Below are 26,793 nucleotides of genomic sequence, written 5' to 3' on the forward strand. Positions count from 1 at the left end.
TAATGTTATTAAAACAAATTATATTCCAAAAATCAACTACCTTCTACAGTCTCTCCCCACTTAAGTTCCCCTCTTTTAAACAATTTGATAGTATAGCTAAATCCTTTATCTTGAATGGTAAATGTCCTTGGATGCATTTTAAAATTGTACACAGGCAAATTGACAAAGGTGGTTTGGTCTCCCCAAGATTTAGTTTTACTATTCTGCTTTTTATCTCAGACATTTGGCACATTGGTCGCTTCCACCTGAGAGAGCTCCTCCCTGGCTCTTCATTGACCAGGAGGTCCTTGCTCCTATCTTGCCATGGCAAAGTCTTTCTACCAAGCCGCCCAAAGAAGTAAAGACGCATAACGTTATCTCACACATGCATTTAATGAGGACAAAAGTTTCTCACATGTTCAATTTGGACATTTATCTGAACGTTGCTGCAAGTATTTGGTTAAACCCTAAATTGTGCATTACCAAGTCCCTTTTCTGCTGGACAGAACAGATTTGTAAGGTTGTTACAACGGTGGGTGACCTTTATGAAAATGGAGCATTGAGATCCTTTGAAAATATTATACAGAGGTATGGAATTCCCAGATCTCAATTCTTCAGATACTTACAGCTGTGCCATCTACTCCGTACCACTATTGGCTGTAAGTATGCAGCCCCCTAAAGCGGCACACTCTTAAGATGGTGCTTGCTGCTTTAGAAAAGGCTATAAAGCTTCAGTATACTATTCCTGGTTAATTCAGAGTCTAGGGGTTTTAACATCTCTAAGATGGCCCAGGGCCACTGTGAGAAAGATTCGGGCCAGTTGCTAGAACTGTCATTTGCCCGATCGGGCCAGTGCTGCATTTATAATATTAAAGAGGAATTTTCATAGAACTACAAAGTCAAACTGCTACAGTTTTTTAGAAAACTTATAGTTTTTTCTGCATATCTGGATAGGATAAAGTATTTTAACAAAGAAAAATGTACATACTTCAGCTATAATTGTTCTTGGTCTAACTCTCAAATTAAATTAACCATAATGTTTAGTGATAACAATCTCCCCTATTTATTGAGGGGGGTTCATCAACCTGTTTACACTCAATCTCTGCTTGACTTCTTCCATGAAACACTGCCGCAGTCACAATCAGTGGTCTGTGTATGATGCAGAACCTTTTATTTTGCACTTAGCATAATTGGTTGGAAGATGCACCAATTTAAGCAATAGACAAATGTGTTAACGGCAGAAATGTGGCCATTAAAAACCACCATTGAAACTAGATTAGGAATTTGTCCCTTGCTCAGTGTCACACCATTTTCAAAGGTGCTACAATTTTCATTTTGGTTACTGAAAAGAGAGAAAATTGCACAGGCTGTAGTTCAAACCATTCCATGGAATGCATAAAAGAGCACTGAATCTTATGAACTTCATTATGCAATCTGAAAGACCTTAATAAAACCAGAATTTTTCAAAGAGTCAATTTGAATAGAGACCTGCATCCTGCAGAGAACTTTGCACCCTTGAGTAAATTAGTCTTGTCATTTGCTGAAGGAGATTATTTCCTGCATGTGAGAGGTTATTACACAATGGTGCAGGAGAGGCCAAGTATGGGATGCCTTAATATTCAACACATTTTGGCCTCACTGGATGACAACCAAAAGCTATTTACTAGGAATGTGCATGAGTAGTCAAATACTCGAGTATTCGTTCTGCAACAATTATTCAAAGAGTAAAAATAATATTAGAACTTCGCAAAGTTTTGCTTTGTCAGCCATATATACAGTGAGATGCATGTTAAATCCTAAACACACATACTAAAACTGGCAGTTATAACAGAATGCACTGGGTGGCGCTGTTGAGTGTGGACACAAGTTGATCACATTTGTTGAGCAAACGGTTCTGTTAGTGCGTTCAGATGGACACCAGAAAAGCGGGTTATTGTGAGAACGTGGCTTATTGTGAGAAAGCTGGGTTCCTGATTAAATGTACTGGATAAGCGGTGTACAATTATCTCTTATATATGTGCAGCTCATCAGAAAGTAGCGTACCCGTAGCAACGTAATCTCCACTACGCTTCTGTAAACAACAAACATGGCATCCGAGGACATTCCATCATTTAAAATGGTATGTATAAATGAGCATGTGGATATGCTAGTTTTTCAACAAAAAAAACGATAAAATATAAACTTAACTATGATATGTCAAGTGTTTATATTCATCCTGTATGTTAACTACATTAGTGTACTTCATTAGCGGTTTTCTTTTTCTTCACTTTTCGTGAGCTTAAATGCTTTCATTCTCTACTTTTTTGTTTTCACGCATTGCTCGTTTAAATATTTTCAACAACAAAAACACATTGTTATCTACAAAACACAAATTTCAGTCAGTACATTAAGCAGTCCAGGCTGAATTAATTTCAGATTTTTAATACTTAGGGTTAGGGGTTTAGAACAAACACTAACAGGAATGTTTAAGGGATACGAAGGATGTATCCCTTTAATAATAAGCAACGGCAGTTCTTAGTGGAAAAGTAATACTGTTGGTAATGCTATTGTAAGACACACCCAGGCTGCCTTTGAGAGAAAACCCTAAAAGTGGTCAATTATTCAGAAGTCTGCAATAAGATGGATCAATGTCAGACTGCAGTTCCTGTGACCCAACATAGCTCACATCCCACAGAGAAAGAGCGAGACAAAGACAGACAGAGAGGGGCCTCTTCATAGGGCCTCCCTGAGAGCCATTATTATAGTCACTCCCAAGCGATTCAGCAGAAAGACACTCCTAGTGTTTTAAGCTCTGTGGCCCATTAAACATAGCTTAGTCACTTATAAAAACCTATGTAATGCATTAGCCATATAGACTGGGGTGCAAACCATTCCACTTGCAGACCGGAATTTGCATGCAACCATCCAGCATGGATACCATGCTCTAATTTGCAGCATGCACACAAACAGAACTGCAAATTTCAATGAAAACAAAAATATGAAAAATCACAATTGTTTAAAATTTCCCTTGACATTGAAATTGTGATTCATTTCCATTAAAATACTTATTTTGCTGGTATCTGCATACAATATACTTTATGACTACTACACATTAGTCCTCTTAGCTGCATGGAAACCAAATCTGAAATTCAAATTTTGAATAAATTATGCACAAAACAAGCAACAGATATTTCTGTGATTGGTTACAATGCTCAACGCTACACTGCTAAGAAAATGTTAATGAAATCGGAGTAGACCTAAACGGAATGCTGTAACTGACTATATATTTTAATATACATTTTTGTTTTTTATTAATTGTGCAGCCCTAGGCACAAACCTGTGTCTTTGCATGCAACCATCCAGTGTGGGTTCTGAATGCCCCGATTGGCATCATACAAGCATGTGTGTCCATGCATGCATGAATGGGATAGCATGCTGGAGAGAAGGGCCGGTATGGGTGTCCTCTCCATGCACACATTCAAGGGTGAAAGGTTGGGGGAATCAGCTGCACAATGCTTGCAACAATCCTTCTGCTATTGCACCAAAACAACACAGCCAGGCTGGATGGTTACCAACAATTGAGCTGTCGAATTTGGGGATTCAGCTCCTCTGCGACTGAAGCTATTAGCATGACAAATTTAGCAATTGGGCATGACAATGTTAGGGCTGCACATTTAAACAAGATTACAATTACATTTGCAACAATTAACTAATTGCATAAAATGCCAATTACAGCGTTCCATTTAGGTCTACTGCCTTTGTGTCTCATTTTTTGCAGCAGTGGAGCATTACCCAATAATTGTCTGATGTCTGATTTCTGGTATAATTTATTAAAAACTTGAAATACATTGTTGCTTTTCATGCTGTTAAGAGAGCCACTGTTTACTATTTCATCTTGATTTAATGACTTAAGAAATTGATTTTGAATATGTAGCCTATATAAAGAATATGGCATGCAAATGCCTCATACAAAAATGTGTATTTTAAAATAAATTCTATTAATCATTAAATTAGTCGCAATTGCAATGTCAAGGGAAATAATAGACAATTATTATTTTTGTTAGAATCGCACAACCTTAGAATGTGGTGGCTACACTGCACAGCAGCAGGCCAGGTTGCAGGGGAAAGGCATGGCAGGGACAGCTTCTTGCTATGTGAACTGCTGGGGCCAGAGTAGGGCACACAATGGAGCACAGCTCATCCACAGCAGCAGTTAAAACTCAGTGAACCAGAGGCCATCAAGCACAACATAGACCCCCCCCGACACGAGGGAACTGCTCGTCCAAGGGATTGCTCCCAGCCCAGAAAAACAGTTGCCAACACTCAAAGTTCCATCCCCTCACAGTATGCTTTGTATTTGTTTCAAATCAGCTCTGAAATCACACTTTCAGTTTTCAGAGAGTTATGCAGCATAAAGGTATTTGCATACAAAAAACTGCAACCTGAAAAACAAAACTTAACATGGAAATGCATGGTCCAGGAAACTGAAACCATACATTTTAAATAACCCAATCAATTTAAAAGAACACCAAAAAATAAAGTGCATGCAAGAAACCAATGCATTAAATAGTCGGCATTAAAACAACATGCATTAAATGTAGTCTTGCATGCATCTAAAACTAAAATGCATGTAACAAATCTAGGCTATTCATGGGTAAATCAAATCTATGCATTAAAAGCAGTATTGTGGACTATGTAAAACATCCGTGCATTAAGAGCAGTATTGCACGCATCTAAAAATAAATTGTACGAGGGAAAATATGCATAATATCCAGTTTTGCATGCATCTAAATCTAAAATGTGCATATAAAATCCATGCATTAAAAATACATTTGCATGCATAACTAAAATGCTTTTAAAAAACAACAAAAAAATGCATTACATGCAGCACTGTAAAAATCAGCAACTAAAATGTTTATTTAAAAAATCTTTAAATTAATACAGAATTGCATTATTTAAAGGGGCCCCATCGTCTGCATTAGGTTTCTCTTTAAACTGGTGTCTAACATTTGCAGCAATAACATGCAGCCTAAACACTATATAAGGAGCACTTTAAACTCTGCCCTTCACAATCCGGACCCTCCCTGCTCTGTGTTTGTTTGCATGACGGAGAGGTGGGATCACAGGGATTTAGTTCTTCAAATGTTCATCAGGTGTGTCACTGTTACACAACAACGCAATTACTGCTCTTTCAACACTGAAAAATCACCTCATCGGTGTGTATCACACATTCTTGCACCACACCTACAAATACACCATTCAGCCACAACATTAAAACCACCTGCCTAATATCATGTAGGTCCCCCTCGTGCCACCAAAACAGCTCCGACCGGTCAAGATATGGACTCTACAAGACCTCTGAAGGTGTCCTGTGGTATCTGGCACCAAGACGTTAGCAGCAGATCCTTTAAGTCCTGTAAGTTGCGTAGAGGTGCCTCCATGGATCGTACTTGTTGTATCCAGCTGAAAGAAGCCACTGCCATGTTGCCATGAAGGGGTGTAAGGGGTCAGCAACAATCTTTAGGTAGGTGGTATGTGTCAAAGTAACATCCACAGGAATGCCAGGACCCAAGGTTTCCCAGCAGAACATTGCCCAGTGAATCACACTGCCTCCGCCAGCCTGCCTTCTTCCGATAGTGCATCCTGGTGCCATCTCTTCCCCAGGTAAACGACGCACATGCACCCAGCCATCCACATGATCTAAAAGAAAACGTGATTCAGACCAGGCCACTTTCTTCCATTGCTCCATGGTCCAGTTATGATGCTCACGTGCCCTTTGAAGGGGCTTTCGGTTGTGCTAACAGGGGTTAGCATGGGCACATTCTGACATCTTTCTATCATGCAATTTGTGCTACAGTATCTTTTCTGTGGGATTGGACAAGATGGGCTAGCCTTCGTGCCCCACACACATCAATGAGCCTTGGGCGCCCATGACCCTGTCGCCGGTTCACCGGTTGTCCTTTCTTGGACCACTTTTGGCACCACTGCATACCGGGAACACCCCACAAGACCTGTCCAGTCGTCTAGTCATCACAAATTGGCCCTTGTCAAAGTTGCTCAGATCCTTATGCTTGTCAATTTTTCCTGCTTCCATCAAATGAAATTCAAGAAATGACTGTTCACTTGCTGCCTAATACATCCCACCCCTTGACAGGTGCCCTTGTAACAAGATAATCGATGTTATTCAATTCACCTATCAGTGGTTTTAATGTTGTGGCTGATCAGTGTATATGACCCATGAGTGTTCTATTCTGAGAATTTCAACTCTCTTGCATTGCAATCAGCCTCAAGTCATTGAAGAGGTGGCTGTGGTCACTACATGGATCGGAATGGCCCACAGTGTTGCAGAAGCAAATAATAGCAGCTCCTGCCCATTGCATTGATTTGGGCTCTTGCATGTGCATCAATTTAGCCCAAGATGTGAGAAACCTTACACACACAGGATTTATACTGTACTACCATGAACAAGCAGGGACATTAGATATGTTACAAGGGCTCCATGGAATTGCTTTTAATTGCTCCTTTAAAAGCAAAACAAGTAGAAAAATCTTGCATTCATTGGTTGTCAGCTGTCTTTTGCATCTTAAAATTTCCTGCATCTTTGCATGTAGACTTGAGGTTCGAAAGCACATTTGAATCCTCTTCCTTGAACTGTTTGCAAGAGCAGACGCTCGCAACAAAACTATATTTAGCTCTTTATTTTTGCAACCTCTACCTATGCATTACTGCTGGAACAAAGCTTGCATGACAGAGCGTCCAAATGATTTTCCATTACACCAATGGATGGGGAAAACAAGAACACGCAACTAATAAATAAATGTCTGAAGTTCAGCATAACTTTCCTGCTCGATCTGCTAAACGTGGCATACAGCCTGACTGTCAGGTCTCCATTTACCCATTGCACATCCAGACACGATTTGACAAAGTTTTATGCAATTTAGGAATGTTTCGGGTTTAATACAGGTTAAGCTCAATTGACAATATTAGTGGCATAATGTTGATTGCCACAAAACATATTTAAACTCTTCCATCATTTATTTAAAAAAAAAAAGAAAGGCATAAAAAGGCACTTACAATGGAAGTGAATGGGGCCAGTCTGTAAACAAATGTAAAAGACACACCATTTCAAAAGTAAAGCCACAAGACATAAACATTGTACATGTTTACATGATTGTAGGGTGACGAAATCAGGAATTTGCAAAAGTTACAGCACTTACCAGAATACAGTGTTTATCAGCATCCCGTTGTCATGACAACAACATTACACAGGTAAAGTTTGTAAGCAATTTTATCACACCAAAATCATATTACACTCATCATCTTTACATTTTAAAACAGTCAGTATTTTTATGTTTAGGGATTGGCCCCATTTACTTCCATTGTAAGTGCCTTACTGCACAACCCAGATTTTTAAGAACCTCTCTTTTAATAAACGAGGGACGAGTCGAAATATTTTTGTTAATTGAGCTGAACTTGTATTGAACCCGGAGCATTATCTTAAAGCACCTCACGTGCAACAACGCCAGAAGTTCTGCGAGCGAATTTCAATCTCCAGAGCGCAACCGAAACCTGCATGACATCACGTCGAACATTCTTTCTAAAGAAAAAATAAATCGCCTCGTGCGCGTTAATAATTAGGGTGCGGACAACGTTGCCCTTGCACAATCTCTTGGCAGTTCCTCAACACGGAAAAAGAAGGCGTATCTTTTAATAATCCTGGCATAACTACAATTCAAATAGCGCCAATGCGCGTGTCTTATAAGGGGAGTATCCAGAAACTCTGCAAAAGGGCATATCATTAAAACAGGAAATGCAAGTGACCCTCGCCAGCTATCAAACTTTTAAGATGCATTAGCCACGACAAAGCTGCAGCCGTGCACTTTGCAAGCCATGCATGCAACTCTGACTGCATTTCCGAGGTTTTGCACGGATCGGTTCAATAAAAAAGTACTTACCTGCTTTTGGCACGGACATCTCCCCTTTCGGGTTGTTGGGGGAAGGGGAAGCACAAAAGACTTTGCCTTCCTTGTCGCTCCCTCCCTCCATCTAGTCCTCGCAGTGAGGCTTCAAGCGGCTTGCTTTGCAACAATGGTGCAACATACAAGCTCCGATCTTCATGCACTCCGTACCTTTGGGCGTCGGATGCGCTCTTCTCCGTGCAAAAGCTGAGATTGCAATTGCACGCCACGCAAAAAGCAAAGAAAACGGGGTAAATTCTGCAAGCGCTCTGCAAAGAAACCTCGGCAGGCACTTACATGATGGGCCAAGGCTAGCAGCTGAGAGCTCCTAACTTGGATCAGTAAGAGCCCCTGCTTACACACGTTCTTCCTGCCTGACGAAGCGGGGAATCATGGGAGTGGTAGTTTCCACGTAATTGGTATGCGCCGGGTAAAGGAGGAGGAGGCCTACACTTTTCTGTGCCTGTTCTGTACGAGTACCTGTTGCAACATGGGCATACGTTTGCACACAATTGATTGTATGTATGTATGTATGTATATATATATAAAAAAAAATATATATATATATATATATATATATATATATATATATATATATATATATATATATATATAATATTTATACATTTCTATTTCATAACAGATTTCAATAAAATGTAATTGAATAATCTTTGATCAAAAATCAATGATAGACTCAAACTTATAATAGACACTGCATTTTATTGTGTGGCTTGTTATACAGGAGAGTGAATGCTAAACATACATGATCTTTTCCAACATGCAAAGAGCTGTGATCTAATATATATATACACACACACACACCTAAAGGATTATTAGGAACACCTGTTCAATTTCTCATTAATGCAATTATCTAATCATCCAATCACATGGCAGTTGCTTCAATGCATTTAGGGGTGTGGTCCTGGTCAAGACAATCTCCTGAACTCCAAACTGAATGTCAGAATGGGAAAGAAAGGTGATTTAAGCAATTTTGAGCGTGGCATGGTTGTTGGTGCCAGACAGGCCGGTCTGAGTATTTCACAATCTGCTCAGTTACTGGGATTTTCACGCACAACCATTTCTAGGGTTTACGAAGAATGATGTGAAAAGAGAAAAATATCCAGTATGCGGCAGTCCTGTGGGCAAAAATGCCTTGTTGATGCTAGAGGTCAGAGGAGAATGGGCAGACTGATTCAAGCTGATAGAAGAGCAACTTTGCCTGAAATAACCACTCGTTACAACCGAGGTATGCAGCAAAGCATTTGAGAAGCCACAACACGCACAACCTTGAGGCGGATGGGCTACAACAGCAGAAGACCCCACCGGGTACCACTCATCTCCACTACAAATAGGAAAAAGAGGCTACAATTTGCAAGAGCTCACCAAAATTGGACAGTTGAAGACTGGAAAAATGTTGCCTGGTCTGATGAGTCTCGATTTCTGTTGAGACATTCAGATGGTAGAGTCAGAATTTGGTGTAAACAGAATGATAACATGGATCCATCATGCCTTGTTACCACTGTGCAGGCTGGTGGTGGTGGTGTAATGGTGTGGGGGATGTTTTCTTGGCACACTTTAGGCCCCTTAGTGCCAATTGGGCATTGTTTAAATGCCACGGCCTACCTGAGCATTGTTTCTGACCATGTCCATCCCTTTATGGCCACCATGTACCCATCCTCTGATGGCTACTTCCAGCAGGATAATGCACCGTCACAAATCTCGAATCATTTCAAATTGGTTTCTTGAACATGACAATGAGTTCAGTGTACAAAATGGCCCCCACAGTCACCAGATCTCAACCCAATAGAGCATCTTTGGGATGTGGTGGAACAGGAGCTTTGTGCCCTGGATGTGCATCCCACAAATCTCCATCAACTGCAAGATGCTATCCTATCAATATGGGCCAACATTTCTAAAGAATGCTTTCAGCACCTTGTTGAATCATTGCCACGTAGAATTAAGGCAGTTCTGAAGGCGAAAGGGGGTCAAACACAGTATTAGTATGGTGTTCCTAATAATCCTTTAGGTGAGTGTATATATATATTAGTATGGACATAAAAATAGGATCATATAGATTATTAATTGTGTAGCTATTATAGTCTAATTAATATAGCCCAACATATTTTTCTAAATCATTAAAAACCTACACTTCTGTGTGACATTGCGAACCATTATTAATATGAACGAGATGTGATATTTCTCATTATATTTACAGTAGCACCTAGAAACACTTTAAAGGGATAGTTTGCCTCAAAATGAAAGTTCTTTCATCATTTACTCATTCCCTCATGTTTATCCAAACCTGTGTGGCTTTCTGTCCTCTGTGGAACGTTAGGTAGAATGATAGCCTCGGTCACCATTCACTTTCATTTAATTGAAAAAAATAAATTAAATAAAAAACATGCCGTGAAAGTGAACAGTGACTTAGGCTAACATTCTGCCTGTAATTTTGGGTGAACTATCTCTTTAAATATAGCACATTTAATTCTTCAGTCACATTTTCAGAACAATGTTGTTATTGTGGTCTTGTAAGTGTCTTTCTTTCTTTTTTCCTATAGTGAACTAAGAAGTCATAATGTGACTATTTACAATGTACAATGTGTAATAATATGCTGATTACTACATGCTTATTTCGATTCTGTGCACTTAGACTCTCTTTAAACTACAAGTCCAGTTTGACAGAGGATGTGGCCATGATACATACGTGCAAGGTTTGGTTTCCCTACAAAGGAAAGGGCTTGTGGTTTCAAGCAGAAAAAGCAACTGTGATATGAGTTATGTCTGGGAGGTTAAGTGTATGTTAAAGCCTATATTAATTTAGCACATGTATGCCATTAGCCAGTGATTCTCAGCTGGTGGATCACAACCCAAAAAGGAGTCTCATGTCTGTTCTGGTAGGGTCGCAAACAGTAAGGGAAAAATAATGCTTAATGCAAATAATAAAAGCCAGCTAACTATATAATCATGTATTGTTAGGATTGTAATATAAATAGACTTTTTAAAAGTTTCAAAATTGGAGAAAACGCACCCCATATGTATTACTGTTGATTATGGCTGCGGGTCCAATCAAACTCTGAGGTATTTTGGTGCAAATTCCGCTGTCAGTTGGTAAATAATTCTGAGAAACATGTTTCATGGCATGCCCTCATCCTCGAAAATCATGAACAAAACAATGCAAGGTAAAACAAAATATGATCCATTAATATTAATATTTATGCATTACCATTATAAACATATTTGTAATTTTCATTTTAAGTTTCATTATAAGGACATTTTTGTTCCCATTAAATATATAATATAAATATATATAATGTAATATAATAAATATATAATATAAATGTATGCAATGCAACATCTGTAAAACGCATATATCAACTATGGTATATGATTATTTATGGTTCCACTGATATAAAAAGTCACATATTTGTACATTCAGTATATAGAACATGTATTTTAAAATAGTACAAAAATGTCAGTTTTCATATACAGTATGTTACATATTTCCCCAAATACCAGGTGGAATTAGAATATGTATAAATTCTATGTGTGTGCTTGCAGTGTTGGGAAAGTTACTCTAAAAAAGTAGTTAATTACTAACTACTAATGGTATCTTCTACTGTGTAATTTGATTACTGTAATAATTATTCTGTCTGTAAAGTAATTGCATTACTTATTACAAATTACTTTCTAAAACCCTTATCAACCTCAATCAGATGAATACAAGGATAGATGTAAAACTGTTCTTTTAATTCTTTCAAATAAATCTAATAAATTCAAATACTTTATTCATGAACTGGCCAAAGAATTTAAGGGGGCAGTGTGTTTTACATAGAATTATTCTATAGTCTATACTGTATTTAACACAGTTACATCAGAAGTAACTGTAATTAAATTAGTGAAAAAATAAGAGTAAACCTTTACTTTTTTAATTGAAAAAATGTGTTATAGTAATGCATTACACCCAACACTGTGTGCATCCATGTGTGTATGTGTGTGTTCATATACTGTATATATGGCCAACTATCAGATTTCTGTATGGGTTTACTTTTGGAAAATTTTGGGTCACCGCTTGGCTCATGCAGTGAATGAATGTAAAAATAGGGGTCCTTAAGCAACACCAGTTGAGAACTACTGCCATAAACCTTACTTGTGTGTTTCTTTTTTTTTTTTTTTTACACTTTTGTAGAGTAAACCCTTGCCTTTAACTTGCATTGTAAGGAGAGTGGAAATGGCTTTTTAGTACCTTTATTCACATTAGACCTAAGCTGAGCTTTCATTAGACCTTTCTTCCCTGCACAGACCTTCTAAAATCATGCTTTGTGTGTCTTCCTTTTAACTTGTGTCTTATATTATTGCTTGGTTGGTATAAGAGTCTGGTAGATAGGCTTTACAATGATGTGCAAGTACAGCGATCCATCCACCAGGTGCTCAGATGTGCGATGAAGCAGGTCCCCATCAGCCAGGAAGTCGCCCACCTCCTCTGTGCTTTGGTGGAAGCTGAATACATGTCGCACCACGAGTTTGCCCTGCTGCTTTGTCAAGACAAGTACAGTCTTTTGGAAGCTCACGCCTGCAAAATCTGCACTGGAAGTAGTAGGTGTTATGATAATACGAGGGCGGCCAACAGCGCTTCCTCCATCAGGCCTTGGTGGTTGCATGGCACCCTGCTCGGTGTATAAGGGCCTCATGCTCAGAGGGAGCCAACGGGGTGAGAACAGAGCATTCCACGTCACCCGTTTACTCGAGTCAAAACCACTTGGACCCAGATGTGTCTGGAAAGTGGTGCTGCGGTCATCCCGTGCTGGGTTGCTAATGATCCATTGAGACCCCCACATGGGCGAGAGGTAGTTGCGTGGTACGAATAGGCTGCAGTTCATATCGAAGAACTTGGCTAGCTGAAGGGGTGATGCCGAGTGGAACTGGTACGACATATAGAGTAGATCGCGTACTGATTCATGGTAGCGTGTCATGATCGGCGAATTCCGTTGGAGGCGAAAGAGATCGCGTGGAGGGATCATGGCGTAGCGTACTAGGCGAAGGGCATTCTCTGCTGTCAGGCTATCCGGATCATTCTGGGTGAGCCAAATTTCAAGAGCCTCAAACAGCTCCAGCTCATTCTTCAGGACTAGGTCAGAGCGCTGCAACAGGGTCATTAGTAGTTCCACACTAACAGATGGCCATTCGGCACTCTGAAGCACAGACGACAGATTCCACGACAAAAACTGAAGGCAGTTGTCTCTCAGCAAGGTGTCTTCAACTGTCGTCGCATACTGGTACCAACTCACCACATGACCACCCAGAGAATCGCTGGCCAGGTTCTGGCTCATGTACTGGGTTAGTCCTTGTTGGAGGCTGGATATGCCATACTTGGTTGCCAGTTTGTGCAGTGGTGTTGCCTGGTCCAACTGCAGGGATAGCTCACCACAATACAGATATCTATAGAAGAGAAAAGCAATGCCCTCATTATTCTACAATGCATCTTGTAGATATCATCTATACTTCTTTCATCGTTCACTTTCGTACAATCTTCAGTCACAAAAACACAAACAGACACAGATACTGCATGAACATATGAATTCTTATTTTAAATGTTTTATACATGTTTTATACATTGTTTTAGGAATATGTCTAACCCAAGTAATGTACTTAAAAGTAATTACCTTAGTTGAAATTTAGTAACTGTTTTCTGATTACTAGAATTTAAAATGTAAGGTTTTACTGTAATTTTTGATATTGGATTACAGTTGCTAATTACTTTTTAATCAGATTAAACCCTACACAGTATCATACACACAAAATATGAAGGATTTCCAGACAAACTAGCTGATTTTAATATTGTTTAAAATGTTTATGTATTATTACAAATTATAAAGATTTGTATTTAATGAATTCAAAATTTTAGTTTTAATACATTAATAACATTTTCTCTGTAATCTCAGAACCCCTTCATCCTTTTTTTTCTCCCCTTTTCTCCCCAATTTGAAATGCCCAATTCCCAATGCACTCTAGGTCCTCATGGTGGCGTAGTGATTTGCCTCAATCCGGGTGACGGAGGACGAATCTCAGTTGCCTCCACGCCTGAGACAGTCAATCTGCTAATTTTATCACGTGGCTTGTTGAGCATATTACCACAGAGACATAGCACATGTGGAGGCTTCACGCTATTCTCCTTGGCAGTGTCCCACCGAGAGCGAGAACCACATTATAGTGACCATGAGGAGGTTACCCCATGTGACTCTACCCTCCCTAGCAACCAGGCCAATTTGGTTGCTTAGGAGTACTGGCTGGAGTCACCCAGCACACCCTGGATTACTGGGGAGGTAGTTAGCATCTTTACTCGCTGAGCTATCAGACCCCCTCAGAACCTCTTCTTAATATCATTAACTCCTCGCTAGCCTTAGGACATGTCTCAAGAAACTTTAAAATGGCAGTTATCAAACCGCTTATTAAGAAGACCTATTATAGACCCATTTCAAATCTCCCGTTTATGTAGAAAATACTAGAAATTGTAGTGTCCTCTAAACTATGTTCAGTTCTACAGAGAAATAGTATACAGTATATGAATATTTTCAGTCAGGATTTAGGCCCCATCACAGTACAGAGACTGCACTTATAAGAGTTACAAATTACTTGCTCTTATCATCTGATCGCGGCTGCATTTCTCTTTATGCTTTTAGATCTTAGTGCCGCCTTCAGCACCATAGATCACGACATTCTCTTTGTGGACTTGCATTAGCACGGTCCTATTTAGCAGGCCGCTACCACATTCTCTGTTTACATGAGGAATTGTCAAATCAAACAAAATATAAGTATGGAGGGCCACAGGGATCAGTTTTAGGGCCATTGCTTTTCCCTGGAAGTTATTATCAGGAATTGTAGAATAAGTTTCCACTGTTATGCCAACTATATTTCCCCGAAACCCAACGAAATTTCACAATTCTCCAAATTAGCAAAGTGTATCAATGAAATCAAAGATTGAATGGCCAGAAATGTCCTTCTAATCAATTCCGACAAAACAGAGGTACTAATTATTGGACCAAAAACCTCTAAAAATAAGCCTCTAAAATATAATTTGACTTTCGATGGATGTACTGTTACACCGTCTTCTACAGCGAAGAAATTTTGTGTTATATTTAATTCCAATCTGTCCTTTTGAACATCAAATTTCCAATGTTTGTATGTATCTTCCACCTCAGAAATATTGCTAAGTTACGACATATGCTCTCTGTTGCTGATGCCGGAAAATAATTAATGCGTTCATGACCTCAAGACTAGATTATTGTAATGCATTACTGGGAGGATGTCCTGCAAGTTCACTAAATTAACTTCAATTGGTTGAAGCCAGCAGCCATTTTGTGCTGACTAGAACCAAGATATATGATCAGCTTAGCCCCATTTTATCATCGTTACAATGTCTAACTGTTAAGTTACACATACATTTTTTAAATGATGTTAACTACATACCAAGCTTTGAATGGGCAAGCTCCACATTACTTAAGTGACCTTCTGCCACTCCATATTCCATTGCATTTATTACGATCGCAAAATTCTGGCCTGTTAATAGTTCCTAGAATATCAAAATCCACAAAAGGAGGTAGGAAGGAGGTTTTCCTATTTGGCTCCTAAACTATGGAATAGTCTCCCTAACAATGTTCAAGATACAGACACACTCACTAAGTTTAGACTAAAGACTCATCTATTTAGCCAGGCATACTCCTAATTTATCCATCAACTCACAATTAGGCTGCTTTAGTTAGGTCTGTTGGAACTAAAAACATTTATCATGCTCTATAACTAATAACAAATATTGAATTCTATTATTCTATTTGTTTCCCTGTCTCAACCTTGGGATTCCACCTCCATTCCTGTTTGGTGTCAGACTCCTCTGCTATGTGTCTCTGAGTGTTGATAACTAAATGCAGCCAGTGCCAGCCAGACATCACTTCAATCTATTAAGATGGATTTAAGGGGATGAAGTGATGCCAGCTCCAACCATAAGGCATGCGATATTTAATATGCCACTGCCTGAACCTTGGACCTCACTGAAATGACCTGCTGGTTAAACTGCGATGCACCTCACTAATCTCAACCTGCATCACCTTGGTCTATTGATGGACTACACTCTTAAAATGGAATACATCTTTCAATTAATTGGCAACTAAAGCCTTCGTGTTACAGTTCAGTTGTTACAGTTCATCCAAAATCTTTGTTTAAACACTGGACCAGGGGCGGACTCGACTTCTGAAGTTATCTGAAAGCAATTTAGTAAACATTTTTGGCTTTGTTAATTGTTTTGACAGTTTTAATGTAGTTTAGAGAATACACAGGCAATAAAGGAAATAAAAAGGCAATACGTTTTATTGCAAAACAATGTGTTGGACTAATCAAATTCCTAATTGTAAGTTAATGAGTAATTGTGTTGATTTTATTTTATTATTGTATTTTTTTCAAATAAATTCCTCTTCCTGTCATTCCAGATCAACATCCTGTGGAGCGGGGCGAATTCAGTTAAAATTTCAACTCATGTCATTAAATGAAGGGAGCTTATTCTTACATTTTCTTTTTCAAAATCTTAATCCCTTTTATAATTATGCATCTCTCTGAATTAAGGGAGCTTTTTGTGGTGTGTACCACAGTACAGTCTATGCTGTCTCTATCTCTATTCCACATAAATTTGCCTTGTTTTCCTTCTTTAAAATGCTGATTGTATCTTTGTTGTCTGATCCCTTGGGTCGCTGTAAAGGAAATAAAAACCCAAACAAAAAGTTTGGCTCATTCTCAATAAGTGAGTAGGCGGTTTATGCTCTTGTCTCCAAAATATCTTCTCACGCTAGCCGCACATCACAATTGTTACATTGCCCTGTATAGTCCTTCTCATTTCAAAGCTGGGTTATGTAAGAGCAGAGAGTTCATTCATCGTTGTTGTTTCATGATCTTTCTTATCCTATGCTGGTCTGAGTTGGTGATAGCTGGAAGGTTGCAGTTCCAGTTTTGGCCTTTAGAGGGAGTCTTCTTAGGCAAGTGTAAAATGGGAACGTTCTTATAACTCATCATGCCCCAACATGTTTGAGGTTTTCACATGCTGGGATGTACATCACTAAAAGTTTTTCCTCCCATATGCACAATTCACAGAGCTTAGAAGTTTTTTATAAAGTGTATCAGCTAGGTCCCACCGACCCAGCTTGCAACTTAATGTATGATGCCTCATAACTCTAGGCTTGACACTAAATATTCAAGTGTTATTAGCAGATCACTATTGGTCATTGTTCTTACATAATTCTGGAGACTCTTAGATTTCAAGCTTTGCTTAAAGGAATTCAGTGAAAAATCAAAAATCAGTAATTATTTACTCATTCCTCATGTTGTTCAAAACCTGTATGCTGTGATATTTTTTAAATATTTTTTTTTCAGTAAAACATAAAAGCACACGTTTTGAATCTTTATTCTTTAAGGACAGTGTGTGCCACCACTTGCTGGTGGGCCATATTCGATATATTCAAAGTCTTCTGAAGCCATATAGCTTTGATTGAGGAATATAAAGAAAATTTTATAATTATTCACTGATAACCTTCCCCTCTTTGAAATCTCATTCACATTCAAAGGAATATTTTCAGTGAATAACAAACTAAACTACGGTCTGTTTTTCACAAAAAGCTACAGAATGGCTTAAGAAGACTTGGAATATAGTGCACAATACAGCTTTTATGGATCTGTATTTATTTATTTAGTCCTTTTTGGAGCTTAAAAGCTGAAGACACTAGGAAATGTTGTATACTATTGTACAGAGCTGTGTGAGATTCTTCAAAAAGTCTCCTTTTGTCTTTCAAAGACAAACTAAATCACCTTATTCACGTCTTTGATTTTTACTTACAAAACATTGAAAAAATATCTGTCCAAGAACATACACAGAACTCCAGACAACATGAGTTGTGGAAAATCAGATGGGATCGAGGAGCTTTATACAGCTTTTTACAGTGTTTGCCATTTAAGAAATGATAAGTCTGTACTTCACACTCACAACCTCGTTTTCATTCCCTCTAAAAATACAAAATTGTGCCACTGTGAATAAGGTCCATAGCTTATGGATTTGGAATGATTTTGGAGTAAGTAAATAAGAACCACAATTTTTTTTTTTGGCAGAAATATTTCTTCAACACTAAATGTTGCCATTATAGATTTATCAAGATAAAAGCTGCCTGGTGCTACCATAAGGTCTACCATAAAATATATTCAAATGAGAAGGAAAAAACTAATTTGTAAAGTTTCAACCCAGTGATCTTACAAAAAGCCCAACATACAATTGTCCCTCTTTCATCTGGTAAACTAGTCCCCCCTCACCTTGTACTCACCTGATAAATTTATCGAACACAGCAGTGCATTCTGCCATCTCGCGCAGCACTAGTGTGCTGCCATTACGCTTTCCTAGCATCCCATCAAACACTTTGCTCTGCAGCAACAGAATCAGCGTGTGGGCTTGAATCACCTTGACCTCATCTGCATCCACTGTTTCAACACGCAGGGAAATGTCACTGTTATTTCCCAGCAAAAGAAGGCCCTCCAGCCGTGCCACCAGCCCTTGCGAGTGACTTATCACTTCTGTGGTGCCCTCTGCCAGTCCCTCTGCCCTTAAACCTGCAGAAAGTGACGTAAGAAGAGTAATACATGCATTGTTTAGGTCCTGTGACTGGTGACTTTTAGGGGCCATTCACACATAATGTGCGTTTGCATCCATCTGTTTCTTATGGAAACATGCGTTAGACAGACGACTTTGACCTTTGCGTCACTTTTCACTATTTTCAGCGTGTTGCACATCCGCGCCACCTTTTTAAAGAACTTCAATTTAAAAACAAGCAGAGTTCCTACCTAGAGTTCTGACTCTCTGCAAATTGTCAGATCTGATTTGAGCTTCGGATACAGAAATATTTACATTTCACCAGTGGTTTTCAAAGAAAGACTGCCCCGTTCTCAAATCTCGTTCACTTTTACAAATTTAAATTAGCCACGGTAACAATACTTGTTTGCCTCATTAATGTAATTTATGTAATTCATGTAATGTACATGGACCAATGAAGTTTGTGTGCAATTTCTTCTTCGACTTTTTCTCTGTTCACTCATATTGGGGTCTGTTCCTCAAACAAGTTTTCGTATGGCTTCAGAAGACTTGAAATATAGTGCATGTGTGATATGGTTGGATTATAAGGTGCTTTTATGTGCTTTTGGAACTTGAAATTCACAAAAAGGATCCTTTCATCCCTCATCCTTGTCTTCCACAGATGAAAAAAGTTATACTGGTTTACAACAGCATGAGTATGTGTAAATGTTTTGTGTGTGTGTGTGTGTGTGTGTGGTTGAAGCCAGGGCTGGACTGGTAATCTGGCATACCGGGCCTTTTCCTGTGGGCAGATGCACTTTGGGGAAAATCAGGGGCAGACTGGCCATCAGAAGAACCAAGTGGGCCGTTGGGTCGGATGGGCAGCATTAAGCTAAAATGAGCCACCTTGTTATTCAGAACGGTCCACAAAACGGCATCACAATATGCAGAAAAGGACAGCGAACACAACTTTTGGGCCAGTTGGTATTTAAAAACCTGGGCCAATTTCTCTTCCCAGTCTAGCCCTGGTTGAAGTACTATATTTTGCTCTAAAAAGTAGTATACATTTTTTATTTATATTTTTTGTATTAATATTGTATTGTATTTTTGTATAATTATATAATTTTTTTTTACAAAACAAATTTAAAACATACAGTAAATAACAGTACAATGTTGGCCAATAGACAAAAAGTTCCTACATAGAGTTTTGACTTTCTAATGCAAATTTTCAGATATATTTCAATTTGAGTGACTACTCCAGTGGCTTTCTAAGGAAGACATCCCCGTTCTTAAATCTTGTTAATTGTTACACATTTAAATTAGCCACTGTAACAATAATTGTTTGGCTCATTAATGTAATTTGCCATGGTGCATGGACCAATGAAGTTTGTGTGCAATTTCTTCTTCACCTTTTTATCTAATCGTGTGGTTTCAGATGTGTTTACTGCACTTATGTCAACCAAGATGTTCTTGAAAGCGCAATAGATTCAAATGGGTGAATGGGAAGATTTTTAGTGAATTGACATTCATATTGGATCTGTTCCTCACACAATGCTATCGTATGGCTTCAGAAGACTTGAAATATAGCACATGTGTAATATGGACAGCTTTTATGTGCTTCTGGAACTTGACAGTCACAATCATGATCGTTTCATCCCTCATCCTTGTCTTCCTCGGTTGAAAAATGCTATACTGGTTTAGAACGACATGAGTACGAGTAAATTAATTTATTTTTTATTTTGTTTTGTATTGTATTGTATTTTTGGATATTTATATAATTATTCTTAAAAAAAAAGAAGAAAATATACAGTTGGTAACAGAAGAATTTTGGCCAATTGAGAAAAAGTACATTCAGATTTTGTTTTTCAATGAAAAGTGTGATTTTTTTTATTAATCAGAAAAACTAAAAGAATGCATTCAGTTTTATTGTATTTTTTAGAAGAAGATGAAGCTAGAAACATGAAGGTAAGTGTATTGTTTTCATACATTTTTCAAACAGGTTGTGGTTTTCTAGTTTGAAAGCCAGTAAGCTTTACATGCTACAGAACATGCAGGTTTCTCATTGTTTCCACTTTTCCATTGTTAAAATGACACCTAAATGTGTCTTGATCACAAAACCTTCATGTTTGCCTAGATGGGAGCAAGTCTGTTTAAACAGCATGTATTTTCATTATGGGCAAGTGGATCTGCAAACTCAAAATGATCATCCAACTCATAAACATTTACTCATGCATTTCCAGTGGGCGTAATGCAATTCTAAGTAATTAATTACTGTAATTAAATTACTTTTTCAATTAAAATAGTAAAGGATTACTCTTAATTTTTCAACAATTTTAAAACGGTTACTTCTGATGTAATTGCGTTAAATACTGTATAGACTATAGAACAATTCTATATAAAACAATAGTGAATTAAAAATCGAAATTTAACGTCTAATGTTAAAATATATGTTTTCTAATTTAACTCTGCCCCCTTAAATTCTTTGGCCAGTTCATGAATAATATATTTTATTTTACATAATTTATTTGAAAGAATTAAAAGAACAGTTTCATGTCTATCCTTGTATTTTTCATCTGATAATGGTTTTAGAAAGTAATTAGAAATAAGCAATGCAATTACTTTTCAGACAGAGTAATTAGTACAGTAATCTAATTACACTGTAGAAGATGTAATTATTAGTTAGTAATTCGTTACTTTTTAGAGTAACTTACCCAACACTGTGCATATCCTTGAATACTGGACTGGGTATCATTGCAGAGTTTTCAGAAATCGAGTTATCCAGGGGCGGACTGGCCGTAGGGAGAACCGGAACTTTTCCTGGTGGGCTGGCCATGAAACAGGGCTGAATGGGTGGCGATTGGCTGAAACGGGCCACTGCGCAGGCGAATGGACTGCGGCTTGCTGAAATGGCCGCGATATGCAGAAAAGGACAGTGACACCCCACCCCCATTCATTGACAAACCCACCCCCACCCCCGCTCAACAACTTTTAGGCCGGTTCCTATGTAAAATCCAGGGCCAATTTCTCTTCCCAGTCCGCCTCTGCCTACATCCATTTGTGTGCATGTATTTGTTTGCTTTGGTGTTTTGTGTGTCCGTGCGTGTGAACAACACATTTATAGTACCCTAGTTTCCTATAAGTTTACAGCATACAATGTATGACCCATTATGAATCATAAAACAGGTCCTTAATAACATAACACAACATAATAATAGAAATCAAAGGAAAGGCTTAATAATGGATTATAATTTTTTTCATTAAATTAGAAAATATATAAATTATATGTTTATATGTTCCATTAAAGTTTTAGATTTATGCAGAAGCTGTTATCCAAAGCAACTTACAATGCATTCAAGGTATATGTTTTATCAGTATGTGTTTTCATTGAGAATCAAACTCATGACCTTGGCATTGTTTGCACTTCTTTCTTTCATCGGTGGAACACAAAAGGAGATGTTACACAACCTGTTAGTCTCAGTTACTGTTCACTTCCATTTAATCTTTTTTCATACAGTAAAAGTGAATGATGACTGTCATTCTGCCTAATATTTCTTTTTGTTCTCCATGGAAGAACTAAAGTCATACAGATTTGGAACAACAAAAATATTATTTCAAGGAGAACTATTCCTTTAAATAAAGTTCAGCTCATTAACAACTGACACATTCAAATATCTTGGTCTCTTAACATGCAACATTACCCACTGCTGCTTGCAACTTTTCCTTAATTCCTTTTATATCGGGAAATGTATCTACGGTTCCCTCGCCAGTGTTCTGAACATCCCCATGCACCACCCCGCTAATGTCCACATTGTCTGTCATCTGGGCACGAGAGCAAGAGAGGTCCCCTTACCTCCATTGACAGGTTGCACATGGGACCAGCCAGCCAACAGCAAGAACAGTAGGTAGACCTGAGCAAGCAGCACATTCTCCAACACATAAGCCATCTTTATTTGTCTGATAATGTACTCTTCTCTGTACTTTCCTCTTTTTATCTCTTCCTACCCTCTACTCTTCTTTAATTGAATTGTCTTCTGTTTCAACCTCCTCTTCCTTTTCTTCAGTGGATGATGGATGCTCTGTCGGACCACTTTATGTGGCATATAGCTTATAGTGCATGACTGGTATGTAGGTTAGTGTTTGTTTTGGGTTAGTTCCTCCCTCACATATCCTATCGATCAGTGGAACCTATAGGGGGTAGGGAATTCGTTTGAGTGGGCAGGAACGCCAGTTGCCATGACTACAGCTTTGATTTTGACTTTTCTCTTTTTCAATGTTTCATGATATAAATCCAGTGAAGGCCTCAGATGTTGAGTGTAGTGAGCCATGGCATTCTAATCATGAACTATTCTGTTGGAATGGAATTTTAACTGAAAGCTGCAACTGTGTTCATGCAAAAGCATTTGCATGCATAAATTAATGCATGCTTTTCTTGAATGGTAATTTAGTCTAAGTGTATTTTATTTTCATTTTCTTTCAAAAATGAGATGAGACAGAGTGGGATGTCCTTTGAAGACAACCATACCTTCTGCCCATAGACATAGGCTGGGGGCTTAGACTGGTGACGTTCCAAATGTGTACTATAGTCCGGAGGAGGGCTTCTCTGGCTATCCGGCAGGTATGAAGGCACCGTTGAATAAACGTGTCTGCAGATGGGACCTTGGCATCAGATACTTGGGCAGGGAACAGAGGGGGCTGGTAACCTAGGCAGCACTGGAAGGGTCATCATAGATGATGACAGTAAGGAATTTGGGCATACTCGACCCAGACTAAATGAGAGCTCCAAGAAGACGAATACGAGAGGCAACGCAACACAGGCTCTCGAACCCTCTAACCAGTGGCGCCACTCACCCAAGGCCAATCTGACAGCCAACAAATCTCTAATACCGACATCGTAATTCCGTTCTGCTGGTGAGAGGTGGTGTGAGAAGAGGTGCACGGATGCATCTTCCCATCCGAGGAAGAGCACTGCGACAGAACAGCTCCAACATGACCTCTGATGCATCCACCTCCACCACGAACTAAAGTGAAGGGTCAGGAGTGTTAAGCAAAATGTCTCTTGTTTTAATTTAGAAAATGCTGCTTCAGCCTACGGGGACCAGAAAAACTTGTACGGGTTGATGTGAGATCCGTCAGCTGGTTGTAGTTTCAAAGGAAACAGCGATAAAAATTGACAAACCACAGAAACCTTTGCAAGGATTTCGGGAATCTGGGGTTGGTCAGTCAGAAACTGCTCTGACCTTAACCAGATCCATGCTCCTTAACCAACACCCAGTTCTCTAACAGTTGCTGAAGCACCCATCTGACATGCTGGACATGGTCCTTGAAATGGCTGGTAGAGTATCATTGATGTATTTATTCATGGCCTCCCTCTCAGCAGCAGACAGTGAATATAACTGAACTCGTAGGGAAGTACCAGGAAGCAGATCGATTGCACAACCGTACGGGCGATGAGGAGGAAGGGTTGTGGCGCGGGACAGACTGAACACTGCCCTCAGATCATGGTATAACACAGGTACTCTGGATTAATCCAAGAATACCTGTTTCATCTTCAAACAAATCACAAGACTGGGCAGGAGAGACCACAGAGCTAAAACAATGGGACAGACAATATGGATTACAGGCAAGAACAGAATTAGTTGACCAGTCAATGTGAGGATTATGCATTACCAACCACGGATGCCCTAACAACACCTGTGATGTCGGAGACTGGACCAGGAGTGATTGCCAGAGATGAAGGTAAGTGGTTTGGTGGAATGTGTGACAATGGCCAGGGGTGTGACGCTGATGGAATGGGCTGTGATGGGCTCGTGACCACCGGAATCCTCCATCTGGAAGCCGACATCCCGGAAATTCCCCTCCACTCCACCGCAGAGACAGTATGACTGGTCGGTCCGTACTGCAGTCAGGTCAGAAGAAGAGTCTGTTTTGCTCAGTGGATTTCAGTGGACCAGCTCCAGCACAATAGAGGCAGAATCCCTTGGTGATGCACCGCTGCTTCTCCTCTGGTGACAGCTGTGTCCTCTCGATCTGCATGGGATCCACCTCGGACTGCAGTTCTGATGACCGGCAGCAGGAGTGGAGTTGTGGTGATGGCCAGCCGGCTTGGGATGTGGAGAGCGACGTCGGCTGTGTTGAAGCGCGAGATGCTGGTCCACTCTAATGGCCAGATACACCAGGTCATCAAAACGGAGGGGCAACTCCAAGGCGTAAATTTTATCTTGGATGGAATCAGATAACCCATGCAGGAACTGATCCCACTGCGCTCGATCATTCCATTTGGGCTGAACGATCGAAAACTCGGCGGAGCTCTGCTGAAAATTCTTGGAATGATGAGCAGCAGGAGCGGCCATTGTCCCACATAGCAGTTCCCCACTTGCTGGCCCTTCCAGATAGGAGCATTATGACGAAAGCCACCTTAGCTGTCTCCGAGGGTAATGCAGAGGGCTGCAGCGAGAAAAACATTGAGCACAGGGAGAGGAATGTGCGACATGTCCCCGCCTCACTTGAGAATGGAGCAGTAGGGTAGAGACGGGTTTCCGAGCATCCGATGTTAGTGGGAACCTCCGAGGCCAGTGTGGGAGCTTCAGCAGTGAAATTGGGTTCGAGATGCAGGCGAAGTTTTTGGACCAGTGTTGTTTTTGAAACAGTGATGTCGTCATCTCTATGGAGGCAGAGATCTGGTCCTGCTGATACAAACAAAACTCCCTGCTGAGCAAGTGTAGACCGAAGGTTAATGTCCTCTGCTGGATCCATCCTGGCTAGATTGTTCTGTCAAGGAAGAGACCAGATATCTAAGTGCGAAGGCAAAGTAGCAGACTTTATTAAATATTAAACACAGCAGAGCTGGCGAAGCATGATAGAGACCCGGCATCGACTGCAGCATGGAGATGGAGAGTGTGTTCGTAGGCTTGTATACGTTGTGGTAGCGTGGAGCGCAGATCCGCATGGAATCCTGTTGAGGTTAGTGTGTTCGTAGGTTTGTGTGCATCATGGTAATGTGAAGAGCAGATCCAGTGTAGAAGAATAACAGATGAGGAATCCTCAGGTGAAGTGTCAATGTGAGCGATGCAACCAACAGGAAGGTAACCACAATTCGGGCACAATGGCAAAGACTGGCAACCAATACAGAAAACAAGCAACAGGACCTAGGGCAGAGAGAGAGTGAACACGAAACAGAGATGGGGTAAATATAGGCAGAAAACAAACCACAGTCATGTTCCACTCGTAAGCTGAAAGTTGGCATGATTCCGCAAGCCATGAAAATAAAATAAACACAAATGGAACAAACCGGTGGACTCACCGAGACTGTGACAGTGTCGAGTGGTACTTGAAAAACAAAAACAAAACTTATTGCCACTATGCTAGGGTGCTGTGGATGGTTTCTAGTGTGTTGCTATGCAATTGCTGAAGTGTTCTGAGTTGTTTTAAGCATGTTTCAATACGGTTGCTAGGGTGTTCTGAGTGGTTGCTAGGCCGTTGCTATGCAGTTGCTATGGTATTCTGCATGCTATGTAGTTGCTTACTGTCCCAAGTCAAAGATCCTACCCTCAAGTCTCAATGATACTCCAGATATGGCTTGGGCTCCTCTTTCAATGCAAGTCTAAGGGATTGTTGCACTATATTTCTCATCCGCCAGGTGAAACTCATCCTTCTAATCACTTAGAAAATAAATAATACACTTCTTTTTAATAAGCCACACAACTTGAGCACAAATGGTACCCTAAGTATAAGCAATCATAATAATGATGATTACCTTAGCAATCAACCATCACTAATTAGTTGTAATGAGTTGAAATGAACTTATGAGAATCTCTTTTTGGAACTCTGGTTCATTTTACAGCATAATGCCTATATCAGTTTGAAATTCTCCTGATATTAGAACTGTCAAAACATGCCACCCAGCAGTTTTTGGGACCCTCTTACATTGTATTTTTATGCTGAGCATTTAGCCTGCCAGTCACTCAGGCAGATTGCACATTTGGATCCTATTACATGCAGTTCACAGTCAGGATCAAGAGAGGGATTGGAGTCTGTTTCTCTCCTTGAATGTAAGGACATCCACTCATGCCAGAGAGCCTCTAGTTAGAGGGTATGTCACTTATTTACTGCCAGTCAAAGGAGCGGTGGAAATGTGCTGAGAGAGACCGATAAGCCTGATAAGCAAGAGAGGGACAAGATGTGTGTGTGTGTGTGTGTGTGTGTGTGTGTGTGTGTGCTTGCTTGCGTGCATGTGTTTATGTAAGTGTGTGAGAGTCTAGTGTGTGTGGTTTGCATGCATGAGATTAA

The 26,793-nt window shown here is 39.6% G+C and overlaps 2 protein-coding genes across 2 annotated transcripts in view; both read right to left on the reverse strand.

Annotated features, from left to right (window-relative positions):
- The window catches only part of map2k6 (mitogen-activated protein kinase kinase 6), a 44,550-nt gene extending 36,264 nt beyond the window's left edge, over positions 1–8,286 (reverse strand). The window contains exon 1 of the mRNA XM_052112210.1: positions 7,914–8,286. Coding sequence (XP_051968170.1) covers positions 7,914–8,004 — 91 coding nt within the window. The 5' untranslated portion in view covers positions 8,005–8,286. The remainder of the gene's footprint in view (positions 1–7,913) is intronic.
- A 3,737-nt stretch (positions 8,287–12,023) lies between these two features.
- On the reverse strand, positions 12,024–22,491 carry btbd17a (BTB (POZ) domain containing 17a). The gene is made up of 3 exons (XM_052112204.1): positions 22,358–22,491; positions 18,266–18,548; positions 12,024–13,352 (listed from the first exon to the last, which is right to left on the reverse strand). Exons 1-3 carry the CDS (start codon positions 22,449–22,451, stop codon positions 12,266–12,268), a joined length of 1,464 nt encoding a protein of 487 aa, XP_051968164.1. The 5' UTR covers positions 22,452–22,491; the 3' UTR covers positions 12,024–12,265.
- Between the last annotated feature and the right edge of the window lie 4,302 nt (positions 22,492–26,793).

The sequence above is a fragment of the Xyrauchen texanus genome, chromosome 40, assembly GCF_025860055.1.
Source record: "Xyrauchen texanus isolate HMW12.3.18 chromosome 40, RBS_HiC_50CHRs, whole genome shotgun sequence".
Classification (NCBI taxonomy): domain Eukaryota; kingdom Metazoa; phylum Chordata; class Actinopteri; order Cypriniformes; family Catostomidae; genus Xyrauchen; species Xyrauchen texanus.

Coding starts and splice junctions, on each gene's coding strand:
- btbd17a (XM_052112204.1), bottom strand. CDS start 22,451: ATGGCTTATGTGTTGGAGAATGTGCTGCTTGCTCAGGTCTACCTACTG. Junction 18,549..22,357: donor TGTGCAACCTGTCAATGGAG/GTAAGGGGACCT, acceptor CACTTTCTGCAG/GTTTAAGGGCAGAGGGACTG. Junction 13,353..18,265: donor GTGTTCGATAAATTTATCAG/GTGAGTACAAGG, acceptor TCTCTTCTATAG/ATATCTGTATTGTGGTGAGC.